The sequence below is a fragment of the Dasypus novemcinctus genome, chromosome 9 (genome assembly GCF_030445035.2).
Source record: "Dasypus novemcinctus isolate mDasNov1 chromosome 9, mDasNov1.1.hap2, whole genome shotgun sequence".
Classification (NCBI taxonomy): Eukaryota; Metazoa; Chordata; class Mammalia; order Cingulata; family Dasypodidae; genus Dasypus; species Dasypus novemcinctus.
In genome coordinates this window covers 62,441,287-62,465,037 of record NC_080681.1, presented here as the reverse complement: position 1 = coordinate 62,465,037, position 23,751 = coordinate 62,441,287, and the positions used below count along the sequence as shown (strand labels likewise).

At 38.1% G+C, this 23,751-nt stretch overlaps 1 protein-coding gene across 1 annotated transcript in view; it reads left to right on the top strand.

Annotated features, from left to right (window-relative positions):
• The first annotated feature begins 4,550 nt into the window (after positions 1-4,550).
• The window catches only part of IL23R (interleukin 23 receptor), an 84,123-nt gene continuing 64,922 nt past the window's right edge, over positions 4,551-23,751 (top strand). Inside the window, exons 1-4 of the mRNA XM_004483684.4 lie at positions 4,551-4,624; positions 5,527-5,629; positions 7,818-8,114; positions 18,229-18,352. Coding sequence (XP_004483741.1) covers positions 5,560-5,629; positions 7,818-8,114; positions 18,229-18,352 — 491 coding nt within the window. The 5' untranslated portion in view covers positions 4,551-4,624; positions 5,527-5,559. The remainder of the gene's footprint in view (positions 4,625-5,526; positions 5,630-7,817; positions 8,115-18,228; positions 18,353-23,751) is intronic.

Sequence of the window (23,751 nt, the reverse complement as noted above, 5' to 3'; positions counted from 1 at the left end):
TCAGAACATGGAATATTACCAGAGAAAAAAGGAGACATTTTGTAATGATTAAAGGGTCAATTCACCAAGAAGACATAACAACCCTAAACAGATATATACCTTCAATGAAGCTATAAACTACATGAAGCGTACAACCATGCCAAGATACCACTCAGCAATAAAAATGATAGCAATACCCTGCCACCTAAAGACATCAATATATCACAAATTCATATTGCTAAAAGAAAGAAGTCACTCAGAAAAGGCTACATAAGAGATGATAAGACAACATCTACTGCATTCTGCCAAAGGAAAAATTACAGGGATATTAAAAATATCAGTGGTTCACAAGGATTCATGGTAAAAAGGTAGATAGTTGAGCAGGTGAAGCATGCTGTATGATACTTAATGATGGATACCTGCCACTATGAATTTCCTAAACCCATGAAACTTATAGAACAAAGGGTATCTCGTAATGTGTGCAAATTTTTAAAAAACTGAATAGGGAGTTAATACTTAATTGATACAGAGCTTCTGTTTGGAGTAGTGGAAAAGTTTGGTAATGGACAGTAGTGATGATAACACAATGTTGTGAAAGGTATTAACACTAGTGAATTGTATATTTGAAAGTGGTTAAATGGGAAATTTTAGGTTGTGTATATGTTCTCAAAATAAAAATTTTAAGAAACCATAGAATGATACAACACGAAAGAGTGCACCTGAATGTAAACTATGAACTATAGTTAATAGTATAATTCTGATAATATTTTTTCATCAATTGCAATAGAAGACACCACACAAATTCAAAGTATTAACAATAGAGAAAACTGTGGTTGTATATGGGAACAAGCAAACCAAATCAGCAGGAAGCAGATATGGCTCAATCAGCTTAGATAAACGGAATAGAATTCAGATTGCAAGATAAATGGGATAGAATACAGAGTGCAGAAACAGACTGATATGTGTATGTCTAATTGATTTTTTAATGTTTAACTTATTTTAAACCCCGCCCCCCACCCGAGATGGCTCTCTCGTCTGTTGTGCTCGTTGTTTTTGCTCATTGTTTGTGCTTGTTGTCTGCTCATTGTCTGTTTGTTTTTTCTTTAGGAGTCACCAGAAATGGAACCTGGGACTTCCCATGTGGGAGGTTGGTGCTCAGCTGATTGAGCCATATCTGCTTCCTGCTGATTTGGTTTGCTTGTTGTCTGCTTGTTGTTTATTCATTCTCTTGCTCATTGTTTTTGCTTGATGTCTGCTCATTGTCTGCTCTTTTTTAGGAGCCAATGGAAACTGAACCTGGGACCTCATGAAAGGTGGGCACTTAATGGCTTGAGCCACATCTGCTCCCTGTTTAATTGATTTTTGACAATGGTGCTATGGTAAGTCAAAGGAGAAAGGATAGTCTTTTAAAAAATGGTGCTATAACAATTGCACATCTTATGCAAGGAAGTAAATATAATCTCTACCTCACATTATATACAAAAATAAATTAAAAATGTATCATGGACCTTGTAGCAGTTTGATATGGCTATGAATTTCAAAAATAGATATTGGATTATGTTTGTAATCTGGTCTTTACCTGGGCGTGATTAAGTTATGATTAGGGCTTTGATTGGGCCACGCCATTAGGGCGTTGGATAAAATGCAGGACAAAGGACAGAGTTGAAGGTTTTTGATGTTGGAGTTTGACGATGAAACCTTAAACTGGAGCCTCAGGAAGTAAGCTCACAGAGGAAAGAGAAGCAAATCCCAGAAAGAGAGGAACCCTGATTCTAGGAAGAAGCAAGCCCAGGGAAGAAAGGAACTTTGAATCCAGAGAGAAGCAAGACCCTGGAAGGAAGGAACCCAGGAAGCTTGAACGTCATAGCTGTTGGCAGCCATCTTGCTCTGACACATGAAAATAGACTTTGGTGAGGGGAGTAACCTATGTTTTATGGCCTGGTATCTGTAAGGTCCTACCCCAAATAAATACCCTTTATAAAAACCAACCAGTTTCTGGTATTTTGCATCAGCACCCCTTTGGCTGACTAATACAGAACCAAATGCTAAAATTAAAACTCTAAAATGTCAAGACAGAAAAAAGGAGAAAATCTTTGTGACTTTGGGTTAGGCCAAGATTTCTTAGGACAGGAAAAAAAAAATGAACCGTAAGAAAAGGTAATGAATTGGACTTCATCAAAATGTAAAACTTCGGCTCTCGAAAGATACTGTTAAGAAATGAAAAGACAAGCTGCAAGAAACATTTGTAAAGTACATATCTGATAAAGTGCTGGTTTCTAGAATAAAGAACTCCAAAAGACAATAATAAGAAAACAAATAGCCCAATAAAAATGGGCAAAAGATTTGAACTTCACCGAAGAGATATGCTTGGCAAATAAATGCATGAAAAGAAATTTAGGATTGCCCCAGCTCCCATTAAAAATTTTTCTGATTTGCACTGAGCTCTCCATCAATTTCATCTTCACTGTCCACATTTTTATAAGATTGGCAGATATCCTCTCCTTTATTTTCTCATCTAATTCACTGTAATCTCCTTTCTACCTCTATTTCTCTACTGAAACTCTTCTCAGGGAAGGCCAACTACTACCAAATCCAAAGCTTCTTTTTAGGGCTTATCATATTTAATCTCTGATCATTTAACACTTGCCACACATCCCTTCTTCAATCTTTTTTTTTGTCAACATTTTCTGGGTCATACCACCAACCCCCCTCCCTTATCACCCTGAATGCTCTCTCCAAGTCCTTTTATCCTGATATTGTTTTAATACTATTAACATGCTGAAATCTCCCAAATTTTGATTACCAGTCTAAACCTCTCTCAAGTTATTTACCGTGTCTACAGTGGCCCACAAGACAACTGTCTCTGGACATGCTGGGAGCCCCTACAATTCATTATGGTCAGAACCAAACTCAGCGTTTCACTGCCATTGCTCCTTATTTGCATGCTCAATTAATGTCATTATCTATCCCGCCAGCAAATAAAAAAAAAAAAAGTCAATCATGTCCTTCTTTGTGCTCCTAGATCCTTAACTTCCCACACAGGTGGTTCAATGCAAAAGTCCTGTGGATACAATTCCACCATTGGTCAGAATGACCTGTCAGCTCTGCCTCTACAATGACTCTCAAATTCTGTTTCCTCCTGTCAGTTCTTAATTGCCTATTTTGCGTGGGGCCTTCATTAGCTCTTGATTTTCAATAGCCTCCTAACTTCATCTGCAATCAATTCTTCACACAATAATTAGAATTATCTTTCTGAAACCCAGTTTGATTGTTATTTCTCTGCTTAACAATCTTTGCTAGCTCTTCATCGCCCTCAAGGTACAGACTGAAGAGCTTAACAGCCTGTTACATTCTGGCATCACCAACTTAATTTTCCAGCTCAAACCCTATTCCCTTCAACCTGAAGAAACAACTTGCCAGTCCTGAAATGTCCATGCTACTTACATATTCTGTTCTCTGTACTTGAAATGTTTCCTGACATCATCTCCTTCACAGTTTGGAAAATTATTACTCGTCATTAAAATCCAATTGACAGTCATTTTTTTCCTGTGAGATCAAAGACACCCTTGTGGACATATTCCAGCCATTCTCAACCCTGGCTTCTCATTATGATCACCTGGGGTGCTTTTAAAAAATATCAGTGCCCGGGTCTCACCCACAGAGATTCTGATTTAATCATCTAGAATGAGTCTACATATAAGACTTTCAAAAAAAATGTTTTAAATGTTGCTCCCAATATTGTCGTAATGAGCTAGGTCCCAAGATATAAAAATTTAAAAAAAGACAGAATGGAGTTTCTGACTTTAAGAAGTTCCCTATAGCAGAGACGAGTAAATTGATTGTCATCATTTACAATATAACAATATAAGTGAGTACATGGAGTGAAAAGGTCAGATGTAGAACAAATAGAAGCGGGGGGGGGAGGGGGTATGCCAGGAAAGACCCCTAGTCATGCTTACTATAAACCATCCAAATATTTGGTATCTTTTTTCCCTGCAGTGGAATCCTGATAAACCACGAAAAAATAATTCAAAGGAACTGATCTGTAATTAATCACCATAAGCAAAAGAAAAAATGGGCTGATGTGTAATTAATAACCATTTTATCTTTAATGCCCAGAAAAATGTCTGGAACATAATAATAAGCATTCAAAAATGCTTGCTTGCTTCCTGAATGAATGAATGAATGAATGGTCAAAGGTAGCATTGAAAATTTCTTTTCCAAGAAACAGATTTAAAATTAATATCAATTATGGTTGCAAATTAAAACTAAGTATAATGTTTCTAATATGTTAAAAAAAAACTTGGACAAATAAAGCATTGCACACATGTTCTAATCTTGGGCGAGACAGACACTTAAAAATTAAGCTGAGAAAAAAGTACTGACAAAGCAGTTCACTTTAAGTAATCTGGGTTTTCCCAAATACTGACATGAGAGCTAGTCATTTCGAATTGGACAGTATGAGTTTCTCTTCAAGAATCTGAAATGTAGGTCAGGGCTCTGCTAACATTTCCATTTGCCTCATAGCTGAAAATCTGAAGTGATCATTGACAGCAAGGCAGTGGGGAAAGAAGACCATGTCACAGCCAACAAGAGCAGCAGACTGGCTCTGAAGTGGAATGAGGTGCTTCAAACAGATGGAAAGGTAAAGAGATAATGGTTATCCAAATATTAAAGACAGCTGGGCTTCCTTTTGGAAATACATGAGCTGACTGCTTTCTCTTATAAGTTCTGGTGCAGTGGTTATTGATGAAAGAGATCCTGATACACTTGAGTCATGAGGACCCCACTTTTAAAATTTTTATCAGATATTTGATGAGACATGAATTTTGATTTGTTGTTGTTGTTCTATAAGACTCAAGTACAGGCTTTATTAAACATAAAGATTACTGAATAACATTGGTTATTTAATAACATTTAATAACATAATTGGTTAAAAGAATAAAGTAACTATAATTGTAAACTATTGTTGTAAACAAATGGCAATGTTGTTTTTAATTTATATAATGTGTTTCCTTTGCTATGTCTACTGGTAAAAGGATTTCCTGTTGGTTTAAATGGTAATAGCACATATGCTTTTATCTCACTGCCTCTTTCTTCATTTCAAATCCTTTGCCTTGGGAAGTTCTGAAATTTTGACTCTTCAAAGATAGGCATTTCTAGAGCATGATAGGTGCCTAATTCTGGTCAGGAGAAGAATTAGAGCAGAAGAAGGGGATTTCTGATGAGAATGACTAGTGTAGGAAGAAAAGTATTTTATCCAAGCATCAACATATTCTACCAAGATAATTCATAGTTATTTTTGAAGGATATGAAATTCCAATCTCTTGCTTTACCTTCACCACTTACCATACCTCCTCGCACACCAGTGACATTTCTTTGCCCTCTCCCTCCCTCCATTCCCTTCCTTAATTCCCTTCTTTTTTTCCTTCTTGCCTTCCTAAAAATGGTTCCTATCAAAGAGAATAATAACTGATAGAAAAAATGTAATGATTCTTATTATTCTATTAAACCACTATAATTTAAAATGTTCATTTTTTTTTCCAGAGGGGAATAAATGGCTTTTTCCTGCTTTCAGTCATGAATCAGGTCACAATTCAATGGGATGTGATAATAGCTCTTTACACATTCTTCAACTGGTGTCATGGAGGTATAGTAACTTGAACATCTATCTCTATCTTTTACTCAACACATAAAATATTGAGTGTTTATTATTTTCGAGGCATTGTGCAGAAATATTATGTGTTATTATTCCCATTTTATAATTCATACAAGTATCTGGCACTGTGAAGTAGCACAGAGTCTTGAGACACAGGTATAGGCAGCTTTGAGGGAGGGAATCACCCGAAGTTCATGCAGGGTAACAATTCACATTTGGGAGTTTTTGTTGGGGGCAATAGTGTCCTGGGTAGAAGTCAGGGATTTAATCATTGGGAGACAAACGACACGAAGGCAGGGTTCCATAACTTAAAGGGAGTTTCGCAGACCACACAAATTACTTAGAATAGAGACAAAAGCAAAACATTTTTCTCCAGGTTGGGAAATGATATTGTAGATATAGCCAACTGGACAACTCCAGTTGGATCATCGAGGACACTTCCTGAATCAAACAAACAACTATCTAAAAAGGCTCAGGGGAAATAAAACACCAGCTGATTTCCCCAGCTTCTTGAAATCTGCCAATAAGTAGGACTTCTGTTTATAATATATATTTAATTGATTCATATTGAGCATAACAAATAGCACAGGAGCCTATGACATGACTTTAGAGACTTTCCAGCTATCCATTCTACTGTTGTTCAACCTTCCATGAATATTTTTAATATCATCCAGACTACATTTTTTCCAAGTTTTCTACTACAATATTATGTAACCCCTTTTCAATAGCTTTGTTAAAACTAAAAAAATACTATGTTTAGCATTCCTTTGACCAATCAGCCTAATGGCTCATGGCTCAGTTAAAAAGGGAAATTAGCACATTTTGGTATGACTTATTCTTATATAATCCATGTTGACTTCTGCTGAAGACTGATATAGAATCCATACCTAAATGTTGTACAGTTCAATGGTCCAGAGTTTCTGGCATTATTCTTTCTTTCATTTTTTAAAAACCTGGACAACATTTTCCCAAATCATGTCTCCTAATGTTTTTTATATTTTCCATGTATTGTCAAAAACTACTCACAGTGGTTCCAATATGGTGTCCATGTATTTCTTCAAGATGTTGGAAATGTAGTTTATCTAAACTTGAATTGCTGAACTTATTTAAAGCCAAATACTTTCTTAAAATTTCCTATTCTGTCTTTGGCTTAATTCCCTGTTGATTATGTAAATATTTTTATCACTGCTTCAACATTTAAATATTTATAGTTTATATGTAAATGTTCATTAGATAAATGCAAATATTCAACAACATTTATATTATACAACAAGTAAATTCTTTAAACTTTGTATTCCAAAGATACAGTCTTTTATTGAATGCTGAGCTTTAATTGTTACTGTTTTGATAAGGCATTAAAATATTTTAATTTAGGTATTTCCAGGAAAAGCCTATAATAAATTTTATAGAAACTTTAGTATGCTTGCTTTGATGTGAATTTCATTTCATTAATATTTCATTGTCATTTGAGTTTATAAAAATGACTTTAAGTTATTATTTTTACTATAAAATTTCATTAAACATTTTTTAAACAGAGATATACAATTAAAAATGAAAAAATAGCCTAACAGCGATTATCATTGCTAATGTCTTAGTGTATTTCTCTTTAATCTACCTATCCATCTTTTTATTTCTTTTTAACAGTGGGTCTATATTGAATACATTGTTTTGCAACTTGCTTTTTTTTTTTTTACTTAACAACATAGTCTGAACATTTCCCTATATTATTATACTAATGATGAATTTTAAGTGGTTATCATACAATAGATTTTTACCAATCTACAGGTAATTAGCCTTTATCTATAAAAGAAGGAAAGATTGAATAGAGAATGGGGTTCAGTGCCCAGAGTTATTTCTAATTTTACTTTTGGAAACTGGCATAGCTCCATACCTTCTCACTTTACAAGAGCTCATTATATTTGTTCCTGAGACAATTAAAGAAGCTTAAAGATTGAGTCTAATCTTATGCTGCTGAAAGTCCACAGAAACATAGCAAAATTACACTGTTATCAACTAATCAATTAAAAAACTACACTTAGCCCCAAAATGGTTTCTTTTAAAGGAAACCATTTAATTAATAGAAAATAATACATTTAAAATGTGACGGCATAAAACAGCATCTTTTTGAATATTCTGTTTTAATCTTTTACAAATAACTTATTATTTTATCTGTTTATAGGAATTACAAATATAAACTGCTCTGGCCATATCCGAGTAGAACCAGCCACAATTTTAAAGATGGGCATGAATATTTCTATATATTGCCAAGCAGCAATTAAGAATTGCCAACCAAGGAAAATTTATTTTTATAAAAACGGCATCAAGGAAAGATTTCAAATTACAAGGATTAATAAAACAACTGCTCAGCTTTGGTATAACAACTTTCTGGAACCCCATGCCTCTATGCATTGTACTGCGGAATGTCCTGGACATTTTCAAGAGACACTGATATGTGGAGAAGACATTTTTTCTGGATGTAAGTGTTGGGGCATGTTCAAAATCCAAATGAAAGGCAGTCTAACAGTTAACTGGTAATTAATAATTTTTCTAAAAAATAGAATCAAATTAATATTGTTCCCTTCTTGGATTGGTTTAATACAGGGGAGGCAAATTCAAAAGTCTTCAGGGACTGGGTTTGTAAAGTCTTAGTTAAGGAGGGTAGTGAGAACTGTGCAGAGAGGGGAGTATATATTTAGTCTCCTGGCCTGCTCCAACATTCATGAAGGCCAAGTATTACTAGATCTTTTTATGCTACTGAAGTCAGAACTCTGAAATTTTAATGTGAAATCTCCAAGTTTTAAAATGTTGCAAATGTATACAAAAAAATAATTTTTAAACATTAGCCTGTACTGACCACGGCATATCTGAGAGCCAGCACCCTCAGATTCAAAATGTTGTCTTTTCATCTGTTTTTCACTTTTTTTGTTTGCTTTTTTCTCAAATTATTATTATCAACCTTGAGCAGGTCCCATGGAGAAATGTTAACATTAAGGTTTGGAGTTAAAAGCAGTTGCAGGATTTGCTTTGTGTTCCTGCTACGTGCCCTTCTAGTTGTGTGACCCTGGGCAAGTTGCCCAACCAATTTGAGCCTCAATTCCCAGTCTATAAAATGAGGCTAATTACACTGGCTTCAGTAAGCACTGAATTTCAGTAATTTTTTGGAAAGCACATTTTAAAGTATAACACCAATGTCATTAAGCCCTTAAAAATGCATTCTTTTGATAAAACAGATGTTCCTAATCCCACGGTTACTCACTATTTGTTACTCTAATTATTAACTAAGAAAAAAAAATTTATAGTCGTGTTAATATTAAAAATACAGGTTCACTTCAGTTTGCTTTCATAGTATTCCGAAGTCCTTTCTATTACTACAACATTATGGACTGACTTTCAAAATTATATATTAATTCTTGGTTCTCCTATTCTGAAGGATAGATCGATAAATTCAGCCCGGTCTAACCCAGAGATTCATTCTCTATGGCACCTGGGCCCGTGTTCAGTGATAAACGGAAGGCTGTGGGTCTTTGCTGTGCTACCTTACTCCACACTTCTGAAAACAAACAACAAAAAACAAACCTGAGTTTCGATATACCTTGCTTTATCCTCACCCCCAGACCTTAAATAGCAAGAGCCAGACCAGAGACAGCAGTCCTGAAAAGCAAGAAGCTCCCTTGTTCTAGAATAAGAACATTGTCCTACTTAGCTCTGAGTACCTGATCTTGCATGCTTTTCAAAAGAGATACCTAGAGGAAGTGGTAGAGCTGAGTGGAAGAAAGAAAATAGTAAGTTTGGGGGCAAAAAGAATGAAGTTGGTTAATATATGCCTTCAGCTAAGAACAGGGTAAACTTGCCCTAAATTGTGGGAATTGAAACCAGTCAGACATCTTATCAGGTATCTGAAGACTCCTTAGCTTGTCTACATCCTCAGGAAACATAAACAACTTGCAATGTTTAAATACTTTACTTTACCCTTGGGGTGGGAGGAGATAATATACAGTTTCTTCAGAGGGCAAACAAATTCTAAGTTATGGAGAAAGGTTAGTTTTTAGGTTAAGCCAGAGGAAGAGAGGAGGCAAAGAAGTATCACCTCCTTCCTTATGTTGCAGTTTGTGTAACTAATTACTCCCAGCAGCCCTCCCAGCCTCTGCCCCCAAACATAACACCAGGTAAAGTTTAGGTTCAGGTATGGACTTTCTGCCCCTTCTAGGACAACATACTAGAAATACTTGTATTCTCTGCTGATGGCTGCTTAGAAAGAACATTACTCTTTCCATTTATTTACTTTGCGAGTTATAACTCATTACATAGACCTCTGGTTATGAGTGTGAGAAAGTAACTGCCAGATGAGAATTTACTCAAACCCCAGGATTCGAGCTGGCTATGCTCTTGCACTCTGCTTTCTCAGCATACAAAACTTTCTATTTAAATAGGACAGGAAAGGCGTTTTGAGGGGTTTTGTGGTACTCTAGAAATCACATTGCTTTCGCTGGATCACTTTGGTCACAGGATATTTGTCTTATGAACTTCACAATGTCACCATATCACTGTGTTGAACAAAATGATTATGTGCTATTTTTTTAGACTGGTGAAAAATCATAAAGCACAGAGACAAGAAAAATGAGTCATTGCTTTCCCTGAAAACATTTTTAAAAGGTGCTGTGCTTTAATGTGCAATTTTCAAACTTTCTGTTTTTAGCCATAATCTTAAACACTTCTTAAATCCTTATGTAATTAAATATGTATATATTATGGGATGTTTGTGCTATCAGAGCCAAACTAATCAAGATGTATTTACTTATTTAAAAATACCAACTGTGAAATAAACCATACATGAAGTTATGTTTCTACTTCATTGTTTATATAAAATGTTAAATATTCTTGGCTACATTTTAACCATCTGTGTTAGTCAGAATTCTTCAGGGAACTAGAACCTACAGGCTTTATTTGTATACCCTAAACAAATATATATTTGTAAATATTATGAGATTTATTATAGGAATTGGCTCATGTGATCATGGGGGTTGGCAAGTCTGAATTTCATAGAGCAGGCCACAAGTTGGGAACTCTGATGAAAGTTTCAATGAATTCTCCGGGAGAAGCTGGCTTGCTGAAGTAGAGATAGAACTTCTTTCTGACTGCTGAAATCATCAGTTCTTTCTTAGGCCTCCATCTGATTGGATGAGGAGATTCCTCTCATTGCTGAAGGCAGTCTCCTTTGTTGATTGTAGACATAATCAGCCACAGATGCAATCAACTGACTGAAGCTGTAAATCACTGTAACAATCAGCCAGTATTTGCTTGACCAAACAACTGGACAACATAACATAGCCAAGCTTACTTATGTACTTAGTCATCACAGTCCATCCCTTGTAAATTTCACACCTACGCCCATTTCCTTAAACCATACTTAACCTCTAAAAACAACAGTCATAGCTTTATCAAATATAATTCAACTGCTCTGTGTACCACCAGAAATGTACTATTTCTCCAGAAAAGGATGCAAGTCCTGGCTAATATTCACTCTTAAATTTGTAAGTTAAATACAACTTATACAACTTATGTTATAAGGGCATAAGATAGGGAAGAAAACGAAAATAGTTGTTTTATGTATGTGTACAAACATATCCATAACAAAACAAGGAAGAAATACTCATAACCATAACCATCCTCATTTCTGCAATTGTTCATGTGGTTACACCCTGTATATATAACTACCTTCTTCTACTTCCTCAGCTGGTCATGGTTCTTTGCCTGCTGGGGTGACCCAAACCTTAATTCTTGAAGATTGGGAGCCATTAGTAGCCTTGTCTGGACTGGGTTGTTGCAGTTTTCCATTGATTTAATCCAAGGGCATGGTAATACTAAAAGATGCCCTAAGATACCTCTTGTATTCCAGGCATACTCTTCTTTACTTCCACTGTGTTCTAGCAATCATTTTTTCCCTTGATAATCAGGGTCCATCAATCCAACTTGTATAGTAACTTCTTTCTTTGCCTGTTCATGGTGGCATGAGAAGCTCAAAAAGGTTTAGTTACAGTCTTAACTTCCAGTTCAATGGAATCTTTGTTGTGTCCCCTGGTGGAAACATTCCTCTTTTTGGAATTAAGACCAGTGGAACTGTAGAGCATAAGGTTGCAGGGAAGGAAGCAAAAAATTTTGTAGTGAATCACTGGGGTAGTAGTGAGTGACACCACTCCTATTTTTTAGCCCTTGATTATTTTTATTTTATTTTATTTTATTATGGTTTTTTTTTAAGTTAATATAGATCACAAGGAATGTTACATTAAAAAACATAATAAAAACAAAAACATAGGAGGTTCCCATATAACCCACTCCCAACCCTCCCCCCTCCCCCTGCCCCCGCAGCCCTCGGTTCTTAAACCCGTGTATTCTGACTATGGGAGAAAGAGCACCATAGAGTGGATGCTGATGTAGACATATACACCCTCCTGGAGAACATTGGCCCAGCCATACAAGGTATTGCTACCAAGTTGGCACTGTAATCGAGTCTTCAAAAGGCCATTCATTTTTCTATTAATCCAGCCACTTTAGGATGATGGGGAACATGGTAGGCTCAGTGAATTCCATGAGCATATCCCTGTTCCTATCCCTTCTTTTTTTGCTATGAAACGGGTTCCTTGATCAGAAGCAATGCTGTGTGGAATGCCGTGGCAGTGTATAGGGCATTCTATTAGTCCACAGATGATAGTTTTGGCAGAAACATTGTGTGCAGGAAAGGCAAATCTGGATCTGAAATATGAGTTTATTCTAGGAAGAACAAAATGCTGCCACTTCTGTGATAGAAGTGATATAACATTATCAACCTATCACTAGATAGTGGGTTAATCACCTGGGGAATGATGCCATATCAGGGACTAAGTGTTAGTCTCCACCGCTGGCGGTTTGGGCAGCCTTCTTGAGAGAAAGTCCATGTTGTTGAGCCCATGCCTAACCTCCATCTCTATCACCACGGCCACTTTGTTCATGAGCCCATTGGGCAATGACAAGAGTGGGTGGGGAAAGAGGGTGACTTATAAGAGTTGCTGGGGAAAGAGGCTGACTGGTCTCTCTGTCTACTTGATTATTAAAATCCTCTCTGGCTGAAGTTTTCCTCTTGTGGGTATTCATATGGACACAAATATCCTCATGTTTTTCACCCATTCAGAAAGGTCTGTCCATACACCTCCCCACCAGAACTCTTTGTGACCAGTTTTCAAATCATGTTCTTTCCAAGTCCCTGACCATCCAGTCAAACCATTGGTGACAGCCCAGGAATCAGTAAGCAAATGCACCTCTGGCCATATCTCCTTTCAACAAAATGAATGGCCAGGTCTATTGCTCAAACTTCTTATCACTGGGAGGAATTCTCTTCACCACTGCCCTTCTGGGGTATCCCATAAAGGGACTGTAGTATTGCAGTTATCCACTTTCATGTGGTACCTATATATCATGTAGAACTACCTGTAAATTAAGCCTGAGTTTTCTCTTCTTTGGTCATCTGAGCCTAGGGAACTCCTCAAGAGGTCATAGTTGCAGGCTGAGAAAAAGAAGGTAATATGGCAGGAGTGAGGGCCATGGACATTTGGGCCACTTCTTCATAAAACTTACTTATGCCTTCAAGTCCTGCTTGAGGCTGATCTTATATATACCATTTCTATTTAATGATGGAGTGCTGTCATGCATACCAACTTTATGACTTGGCAGGTCAGACAACACCCAGTTTATGATGGCAGTTCAGCTCTCATGGTATCCTAGTGGCCCAGGGTTTAGAATTCATTCTCTACTAAAGCCCAGTAGCAGGCCAAAACTGTTTCTCAAAAGGAGAGTAGTTATCTGCAGAGGATGGGAGGGCTTTCCTCCAAAATCATAAAGGTCTTCACCATGATTCTCCTATAGGGGCCTGCCAAAGGCTTCAATCAGGATCTCTATTTGCCACTGAAACTTCCAAAACTGTTGAATCTGCTGTATGATATGGCCCAAGTGGCAGAGCAGCTTGCACAGCAGCCTGGACCTGTTATAGAACCTCTTCTTTTTCTTGTTACCACTCAAAATTGGCAACTTTTAAGGTCACTTGGTAAATGGGCCAGAGTTGCCCATCCAAATGAGGAATATGTTGCCTTCAGAATCCAAAGAGGCTAACTAGTGTCATGCCTCTTTTTTCATTGTAGGAGGAGCTAGATGCAACAGCCTATCCTTCACCTTAGAAAGTGTATTTTGGCATACCCTATACTACTGGACAAAAAGAAATTTCACTTAGAAAGAAGGCCCCTGAATTTCTATTGAATTTATCTCCCATCCTCTGACAGAAAACACCTTATCAGTAAGTCTAGAGTAGTTGCTACTTCTTGCTCACAAGGTCCAATCAGCATAAGGTCATCAATATAATGGACCAGTGCGATGTCTTGTGGATGGGAAATGTGTTCAAGTTCCCTGCAGACTAAATTATGACATAGGGCCAGAGAGTTGGTATACGTTGTGGTAGAACAGTGAAGCTGTATTACTGGACAATATTGTTCTGCCAACTGAAAGCAAACTATTTCTGGTAGTCTTTACTAACAGTAAATGAGAAAAACATATTTGCAAGATCAGTATCCATATACAAGGTGCCAAGGATGTGTTGATTTGCTCAAGTAATGATACCACATCTGGAATAGCAGCCACAATTAGAGTCATCTCTTGGTTAAATTTATGATGAGCCATAGTCATGCTCCATGATCCATCTGTTTTCTACTCAGGCCAAATAGGAGAGTTGAATGAGGATGTGAGGAGAATCACCGCCCCTGCATCCTTCAAGTCCTTGATGTTGGCACTAATATCTCCAATTCCTCCAGGAATCCAGCATTGCCTTTGATTTACTATCTTATTAGATAGGGACAGTTCTAGCAGCTTTCACTTAGCCTTTCCCACCATAATAGTCTTTGCTCCACAAGTCAGGGAATGATTAATACTATAGGGATTCTGCCAGTTGTTAAGTGTGACTGTTTGAAGTTCTTTTTTGAATCTGAAAAGATTGTGTTCTTAAACTAATCTATTTCTGTTGGTGTGGTACCCTTTAAGTTTATTGATTCACGTTAGATAACTTGCCTAGATTTCTTTTGCTTGAACTACATCAGTAAGGCCTGACTTGGTTGAGTCTCCACCCTTTGTTGGGTTTTATATAAAAGGAGACAAAGGAAGAGTCACACAGAGATCCTGCCATGTCAGAGAGAGGATGGCAGGAAAACAGAAGTCCCTAGAGGCTTTGAGTGGTCCCAGAGTCTGGAATTAGCAGAGCACAATGGTGTGGAAAGAGGCTCCTGAGGGACTGAGCCCACAGAGCAGCAATTGGTTGAGGAGACAAGCCATATGCCCGATAGGCCACAGCTGAACACAGGAAGAAAGTGGAGAGGCTAAGACTAAGAAAGTGAAGAGGCTCGGAAAGAGACAAGTTCTATGCCTGGTTGTCCACAGCTGGGCTCTGTGAGACAGTGACCCCAGAGGAAAAGACAAGGATCTTGGCAGAGATCAGCTGCCATCTTGCTTCATCAAGTGGTAGGATGCTAGGATCACCAGTAGTTGACTTTGGTAAGAAAGTATCTCCTGATGCCTTGATTTGGACATTTCACAGTCTCAGAACTTTTCCCCCTCCTATATTTCCCATTATAAAAGCCAACCCATTTCTGGTACTTTGCATCATCAGCCCTTTGACAAACTAAGTCAGAAATTGCTATTGAGAGTGGGGTCATGCTGCTTCCAATTACCAAAGATGCTGGAATTGCTTTATAATGAGTAAAGGGTATTTTTTGGAGGAATGCTTGATAGAAAATGCCTATATTGCTTTAAAGAGAATGTTGGTGGGAAGGTGGACAGTAAAGATATTTCCAATGAGGATTTAGGCAGAAATGATGGCTGGAAAGAAATTGATCATTGCTTTAAAGTGGCAGAGAACTTGACAAAATTGACTACTGATGATAGATGGAAGGCAGAATTTTAAATTGATGAGTTTGGAGATTTAGATGAGGAGATTTCCAAATAAATGTGTAAAATCTGGACTAGCTTCTCCTTGCAGTTTATAGCAAAATGTGACAGGAAAGGGATAAACTGAGACCTGAACTACTGGACACAAAGAAACCAGAAATTGATGATTTGGGGAATCCCAAGCCTCAGGAAAACAAGTCCCCAGAGGATAGTGCCCCATCTGAGGACTTAACTAAACTTGGAACCAGCCAGCCATCTCCTTGTAAGTTAGGATTAGAAATGCAGTTGTCCAGGAAAGTGGATAGTGTTATTGTCTGGTGGCTTGGGTCCCTGTAAACTGCAGGATCTATGTGAATGAAACCACTGCCAGCCTGGAGAAAAAGGGACAGGGAGGGGAAAGATTGAAGGAAAAACAGCCTCAAGAAGAAAACCATAGAACTTGAGGTCTGGACCTAACACATCTTCTTGGGCAAAGAGAGGGACCCCATCCATGTGTGCAGAAAGGGGAGTTTGCCCCAGCATTTGAAGAAGATAGAACTTCCAGCCCATTGTTCAGGGAGAGTTTGCCCACCCCAGAATACAGGGAGGGTGAAGCACATTCCCCAAAGATTAGAGAGTTAGGTTACCACCCCACTGTACTAAGTGACTGAGGCTGTGACCCAGAGATTGGGTTTAAGTGTGGCCATCACCCCAATGTTCTTGGAGGGTGAGGTCTAGAGCTTGGCCCCATCCAGATGCTTGATGAGGGTGGAACTGAGAAGTTGACAACAAGGCAAGCCTTTGGAAGGGGTAAGCCCCCATGAGGCCCTGAGGAGAAGAAACCATCTTTCTATAGATGACTCTCAGGCTTTGAAATCTAATAAAGTATGCCCTGCATGTGTTCATAACTGTTTGAGGCATTTTCTTTCCAATTTCTCCCTATGGTTTATCCAATGTCTGTTTATCCTATGTCTATCCCTCCCTTGTATATTGGAAGCAGATAACTTGTTTTCTAGGTCAGTTTCAAGCCAATGTCTAATAATCCCTGAAATGCCCAATCATTTCTTTACTCCCCAATGCACTGTCACCCTGGTAAAAGATCATAAATCCCTTTGGGAAGGGGATGGAAAATTAAAAGTAATTTTTGGCAGGTAGCAAGACCCTTCCCCAAGGGAACTTAGCCTTCCCTCTATTCAAGAGGCTCTGGATCTGTAAACTGCCTCAAGTTAGGGAATTGGTTGAGGGGCCTTGACTCTGCTTTTGTGATTAAAATTAGACTTCTGTTTACTTAATGTAGAACTCTTCTGGCTTATACAGAACTCATAAGAATTTAGTAGACTGCTCATCTATTTCACTTCTAGGTACCCCATGATCACCTAGCCAATGCCATGTCTCTGCAAGTCATACTATTTTGATTACTGCTTTGACTCTGCTGTCCAGTATGGTAGCCATAATATCTTTGTAAATTCTTTGGCGATTAACGTGCTGCCACTTGGTTTGCACTTGGCCAATCCAGGATCTGGATTACCCCCACTGTATTTAAGGATCCAAGTTCAGTGGTAGCAGTTCCCATAGTAATATCTGACCTAAAGTAAAGAGTGCCCACAGAGCTCTTCAGGGATGCTGGAACTGCTCTCACAAATTTATTCTTCAATTTTTGGTAAAAGGTCTGTCCTCTAGACATTCCTGGGGTGGGTTAGTGGGTCTTACATAGTAAATCCACTCTAAGATTCCAGTCTCTCTAAGTCTTTGGATCCCCCTCATCTACATTATACCAGGCAAGTTCTGGCATTTTGACTTCAGATAATGTAGGCCACCTTTTGGTCTATGCTTCAGCCAACCACCTGAACAAACTGTTAGAACCCTTTCTAATGTCTCAAGCTAAAACACTGAATCTAGAATGCCTGCTTAGTGGGCCCATAGCAATAAATTCAGCCCCATCCAACTTTATATTCCCTCCACCATTATCTCACTTCCTTTAAATCCATTCCCACTCATATTCCCCTGACTTATTTCTATATAAATTATAAAAATTATGCAATATTTTTGGAGTGCAGCATACCTGCTCATGGATCACACATCATACCTCATCTTTCGGGCCTTGTTGGGATTTCAGTCTAGTTATAGGCTTGGCAGAAAAGAGGGATGATGGGGGTGGTTCATGAAAGGAATTAGAGCATCTTGTAAGCCAACTCCCTCTGGGCACTCCATTACAGTTTTCTCATCTTGATCTTGGTTATTTATTATTGAATTACATTAAAAATTCCAGATGCAACTCTAGAACTAGGAGTTTCATAGGTTTCAGAGGCCCCACGGATTCAAACAATGTCATCAGAACTTTCATCTTTTCCCATCTCTTGAGTTTTGTTTTCTCCTATGTTGCCTTCATTCTTAAATAGATTGTTCCACTATGACAGCAAGATATCCACAAGCAACTAAGCTCATATTACTCAGAGAAGGCAATTTCGGTGGTGGGGGGGGGGAGGGTTTGCCTCTTTTCCAATTGCTCCAGAAAAAGTCCCTTGGAGAACTGGTTCATCTTTAGTCATGTGCTCATTCCTAGGGGCAATATTCTGACAGTTAAGCACATAACTGTAAAGAATTTTATGATTTTTATGTCAACATCTAAATCTAAGTGATATATTTTGTTGCAGATCCACCAGATGTTCCTGACAATGTAACATGCATCATTTATGAATATTCAGGCAACATGACCTGCACCTGGAAAACTGGGAAGCTCACCTACATACACACAAAATATGTGGTGTACGTGAAGAGGTAGGTTCCTTCCTTACCACTCCCTTTCAGCTAGCATTCCACCTCCAGCAGAGTACCAAGGAATGAGTCTCCAAACATTAAACATATACCCTGATGATCACCAACTTGCTCATTTTTACAATCAGTGAAGCTTCCAATGCTCTTTGTGAGGCCTTAATATTTTTCACTCTATGGGGCAATACATTTTCTAGTCTTTCTGCCACTTTCATTCATTGGCAGGTAACTAGTAGGCAGGGATCTAATGGAGGTATAGTACAGTACAATCTTATAAGAACCTTTGCTTGAATCCCAACTCAACCTCCTTCTAGTATTTGGGCAACTTAATTGCCATTCCTTATATTTAAAAATGATCTAAGGATAGAAACTAAAGCACAAGTTTGTTCTAATTATTTAATTGGAATTTGTCTTTTAATGTGTAGATTATGTTGCCAGGTCCATAGTTAACAGTAAATTAATGGAAGCAATTCATTATTAATAATGATGCCAAATCTTAAATTTGGTGTCTATGTAGACTGACCAACTTTCCTTGTTTGCCTGGGACTGAAGGGGTACCAAGGACTCAGAACTTTTAGTTTTAACACAAGAAAAGTCCTGAGCAAATGGGAGTAATTTGGTCACCCTTTCCATGTCCAGGTTTCCTGTTCGGTTTAGTTTATTTTTTCTAATGTCTCTAAAGTCTATTTGGAGTATACTTTTTTCTGTTTGTAATTTTCCAATTTTTTTCACAAATTGCTTTTAAAAATCATTTATTAAGCCCATCCTGTTTGGTGGGCACTGAGCTGTTAATCCTAACTTAGTTCTTTTCTTTTGAAGGGGTAAAGGGATTCAGATCACAGGGCATATTTAAGAGGTGCTCTCCAGGTCTCATCATTATGGAAAAAATAATCTTCCAATCTCTCTCTCTCTCTCTCTTTCTCTCTCTTTCTCTCCCTGACACATAGAATAATTTTGATTAAGTGAAACAGGATAAATTCTTCCTCATTCGAGAAATTCTGGGTACCAATTAGATTCTCTGAGTACACTGCTAAGCCTCGGGCTACCAGCTGCATGCCAGGGTCAAGAAACTCACAGCTTTAATTCTAAGTAGGAGTTAAGATATCAAAGGGAAAATGGAAATACTGAGACCAAGGATAGGTATCAATGGCAGATAATACACTACAGGCTAAGCACTATCTTCACTCCTCAACTTTGTGAAGAAACAATTGTCATTGTCCGTATTTTACAGATGACTTGGAGAGCTCATCTTAACTCCCCAAGGTCACATAGCTAAGAGCTCGGATGCTAACACAGTCCTCTCTGTCTTCACAGCCCAGCCCAAGACAGTCTCTTCCCCCTGTCTCTGGGACAAAATAGTCCCCTAGAGATGGAAAGAAGCCATGATAGTGAAACTAGAGTCTCATTGCTAAATCAACTTTAGGAATATGAAAATCAGGGCTCCATGGGAGAAAAACCATATAGTGCCTGACTGCCAGAGAAAAACCTAGTGCCTGGAAGATTTTTACTATCTTCTGGGACCTGAAAGTATCTCATGGACCTACTGATCCTGGCCAGTTGATTACTTCTTTTTTGTTTGTTTATTTGTTTCTTAATATAACAGCTTTATTGAGCTATAATTCATATGCAATACAATTCACCCACTTTAAGTGTACTAATCAGTGATTTTAGTATATTCAGAGTTGTGTAACCATGACCACAATCAATTTTAGAACACTTTTATCACTTTCATCATGCCCAAAAGAAACCTGTACCCATTAGCAGGCACTCTCCATTTCTCTTTAACCTCCCAGTCCTAGGCAATCTCATCTACTTTCTGTCTCTGTAGATTTGCCTATTCTGAACATTTCATATATATGGAATCATACAATTGGGAATCTTTTATGACTAGCTTCTTTCACTTAGCATATTTTCAAGGTTCATCCATCTTGTAGCATGTATCAGAACTTCCTTTTTATGATGAATTATTTTCCATTGTATGGATAGACCACATTTTATTTATCCATTCATTGGCTGATGGAAATTTGAATTGTTTCTTCTTTTCCCCTATGAACATTTTTGTGCAAGTTTTTGTGGGCATGTTTTTTATTTCTCTCTGTGTCTGCTCATCTTCTCTTTAGGGCGCACTGGGAACCAAACCTGGGACCTCCCATGGGAGAGAGACACCCAATTGCCCGAGCCACCTCAACTTCCCACTTTGCTGTGTCTCCTTGTTGTGTCATCTTGTTGCATCAGGTCACCACACCTGCTCATTGAGCCAGCTCACTGTCTTGCCCATCCTCTCCAGGAAGCCCCGGGAACCAAACCTGGGACTTTCCATGTGATAGGTAGGAGCCCAATCTCTTGAGCCACATCTGTTTCCCTTATAAAATACTCATTATAGGCTTCATTTAAAATCCACTAATGCATTCTAAATTATGCATATTTATGTTTAAATTATTTATACATGGGTTTTCAAGGATACATTAGCTTTATAAAATGAGGAATACCCCCCAAAATAGAAATAAAATGAGGAATACCTGTAATAGTTATGAGTATTAAGATTGTTCTCAAAAAGTTGCTTGAAAGCACTAAGAATGCATTTATTAAAGATCATGCTTTCAAAGATGTCCTTTGGAATGAGCATGGGCTTTAGATTTACACATTTGATTTCTGTTTCTGGATCTTAGTTTGGTGTCCTTCTATGATGCAAACATCCGAAGAAGCATAAGCAGTACTATAAACATAGCTTTGGTAATCTCAGGCCACAGCAATTGGTAGTACAGAGCTTACATGATAATTCAGTGACACACTGAGGGCCCAGGCTCTTTCCATCTTTCTGCTCTGCAATCTCGAATATGTCAGCTTTAATCTTCAGATGGTTTAACATCCAGGTTCTAGGAAGGAAAAGAAGTGAAGGGTAAAGAACATTTCCCAAAGCACTTTTATCTGTATCTTATTAGCCAGAACTGTCACAAATCTGCTGTATTGAAGGGAACCTGGGAGAAGAGGATTGACTGTGGAGTTTAGTATGGGCATCCACCAGTGTCTGCCATGGTTGTTAGCTGTGTGACCTTGGAAAAATTATTTAATCCTTACTAAGCCTCAGTCTCCTGAAATTAATACCTAACATTCTGGGTTGTTAAAAAACTTATAAGAAAGCAAGTGAAATGACTTGCATATTGGCAATAAGTAGAAACAAACAAACAAATAAAAGACATTAGATTATTATGGTGACATTCAAAGCTGACTCCCTCGGCTAGGTTTTTCATTTGTTCTTACATCAAAACCTGACTGACTCGGGAGAAGGAAATTATTAGTGAAAAGTCATAAAAATGATCATTTATAGGATATTGTATTATTTACATTATTTTCAAGTAAACTTTGACTATTAATTATCTAAAGAGATGTTGAATATGCTCTAGTAAATCAAATTAATTTGGTAGCTATTTTATAAACACCAATAGTTGCTTCATCATTCATCCAACACTGGAATTGAAGCTCAATCAGAGCACAAGGATTTTTGTTTGTTTTGATTACTGCTGTATCCCTAGAGACTAGAATGGGGTCTGGCACCTAGTGAGTCCTCAATTTATATTTGTTGCACAATTATTCTAGCTGATAACTAGAAATAAACAGTATCGGCTGTCCCCTATCACAATCTAGTTGAATAATACAGATGTACCTTCTTTTATTGTGCTTTGCAAATACTGTATTTTTACAATATTTTACAATAATTGAAGGTTTGTGATAACCCTGCATTGAGCAAGGCTTTCGGCACCATTTTTCCAACAGTGTGTTCTCACTTTGTGTCTCTGTGTCACATTTTGGTAATCCTTGCAATATATTTCAAACTTTTTCATTATTGTTGTAGCTATTATGGTGATCTGTGAGTAGTGCTCTTTGATGAACTGTGCCCATATCAAATGGAAAACTTTTTTTTTTTTTAAGATTTTTATTTATTTATTTAATTCCCCCCCTCCCCCAGTTGTCTGTTCTCTGTGTCTATTTGCTGCATCTTGTTTCTTTGTCCGCTTCTGTTGTCTTCAGCTGCACGGGAAGTGTGGGCGGCGCCATTCCTGGGCAGGCTGCACTTTCTTTCGCGCTGGGTGGCTCTCCTTACGGGGTGCATTCCTTGCGCGTGGGACTCCCCTACGCGGGGGACACCCCTGCGTGGCACGGCACTCCTTGCGCGCATCAGCACTGCGCATGGGCCACCTCCACACGGGTCAAGGAGGTCCAGGGTTTGAACCGCGGACCTCCCATGTGGTAGATGGACGCCCTAACCACTGGGCCAAGTCTGTTTCCCATCAAATGGGAAACTTAATCAATGTGTGTGTTCTGATTGTTCCTCTGACCAGCTATTCCCTTGTCTCTATTCTTTCCTTGGCCTCCCTACTCCCTGAGTCACAATAATATTGAAATTAGGCCAGTTAATAACCCTACAATGACCTCTAAGTGTTCAAGTGAAAGGAAAAGTCACACATCTGTCATGTGAAATCAAAAGCTTGAAATGATTAAGCTTAGTGAGAAAGGCATGTCAAAAGCTTAGATAGGCCAATAGTTAGGCCTTTTGGGCCAAGCAAGTAGCCAAGGTATGAATGCAAAGGAAAAGTTCTTGAAAGAAGTTAAAAATATTACTCCAGTAAACACATGAATAAGATTACAAACAGACTTATTGCTGATATGGAGAAAGTTTGAATGTCTGTATAGAAGATCAAACCAGCCACAACCTTCCCTTAATCCAAAACCTAATCCAGAACAAAGCCCTAATTCTCTTCAGTTCTTTGAAGGCTGAGAGAGGTGAGGAAGCTGCAGAAGAAAAGTTTGAAGTTAGCAAAGGTTGGTTCATGAGGCTTAAGGAGAGAAGTCATCTCCATAAGTAAAAGGGCAAGATGAAGCAGCAAGTGCTTATGTGGAAGCTGCAGGCAAGTTATCCTGAAGATCTAGCTAAGGTAATTGATGAAGGTGGCTACACTAAACAACAGATTTTCTATGTAGACACAACAACCTTATATTGGAAGAAGGCGCCATCTAGGACTTTCCTTGTTAGAGAGGAGATGTCAATGCCTGGCTTCGAAACTTCAAAGGACAGGTTGACTCTCTTGTTAGAGGCTAATGTAACTGGTGACTTTAAGTTGAAGCCAATGCTCATTTACCATTCTGAAAATCCTAGGGCCCTTAATAATCATGCTAAATCTACTTATGGAACAACAAAGCCTGAATGACAGCACATCTATTTGCAACATAGTTTACTGAATATGTTAAGCCCACTGTTGAGAACTACTGCTCAAAAAAGTTGCTTCTGGTAGATGACTAAAGAAAGTGGTTTCTTGAGATGGAATCTACTCCTGGTGAAGATGTTGTGAACATTGTTGAAATGACAGCAAAGAATATAGAATATTCCATAAACTTAGTTTGATAGA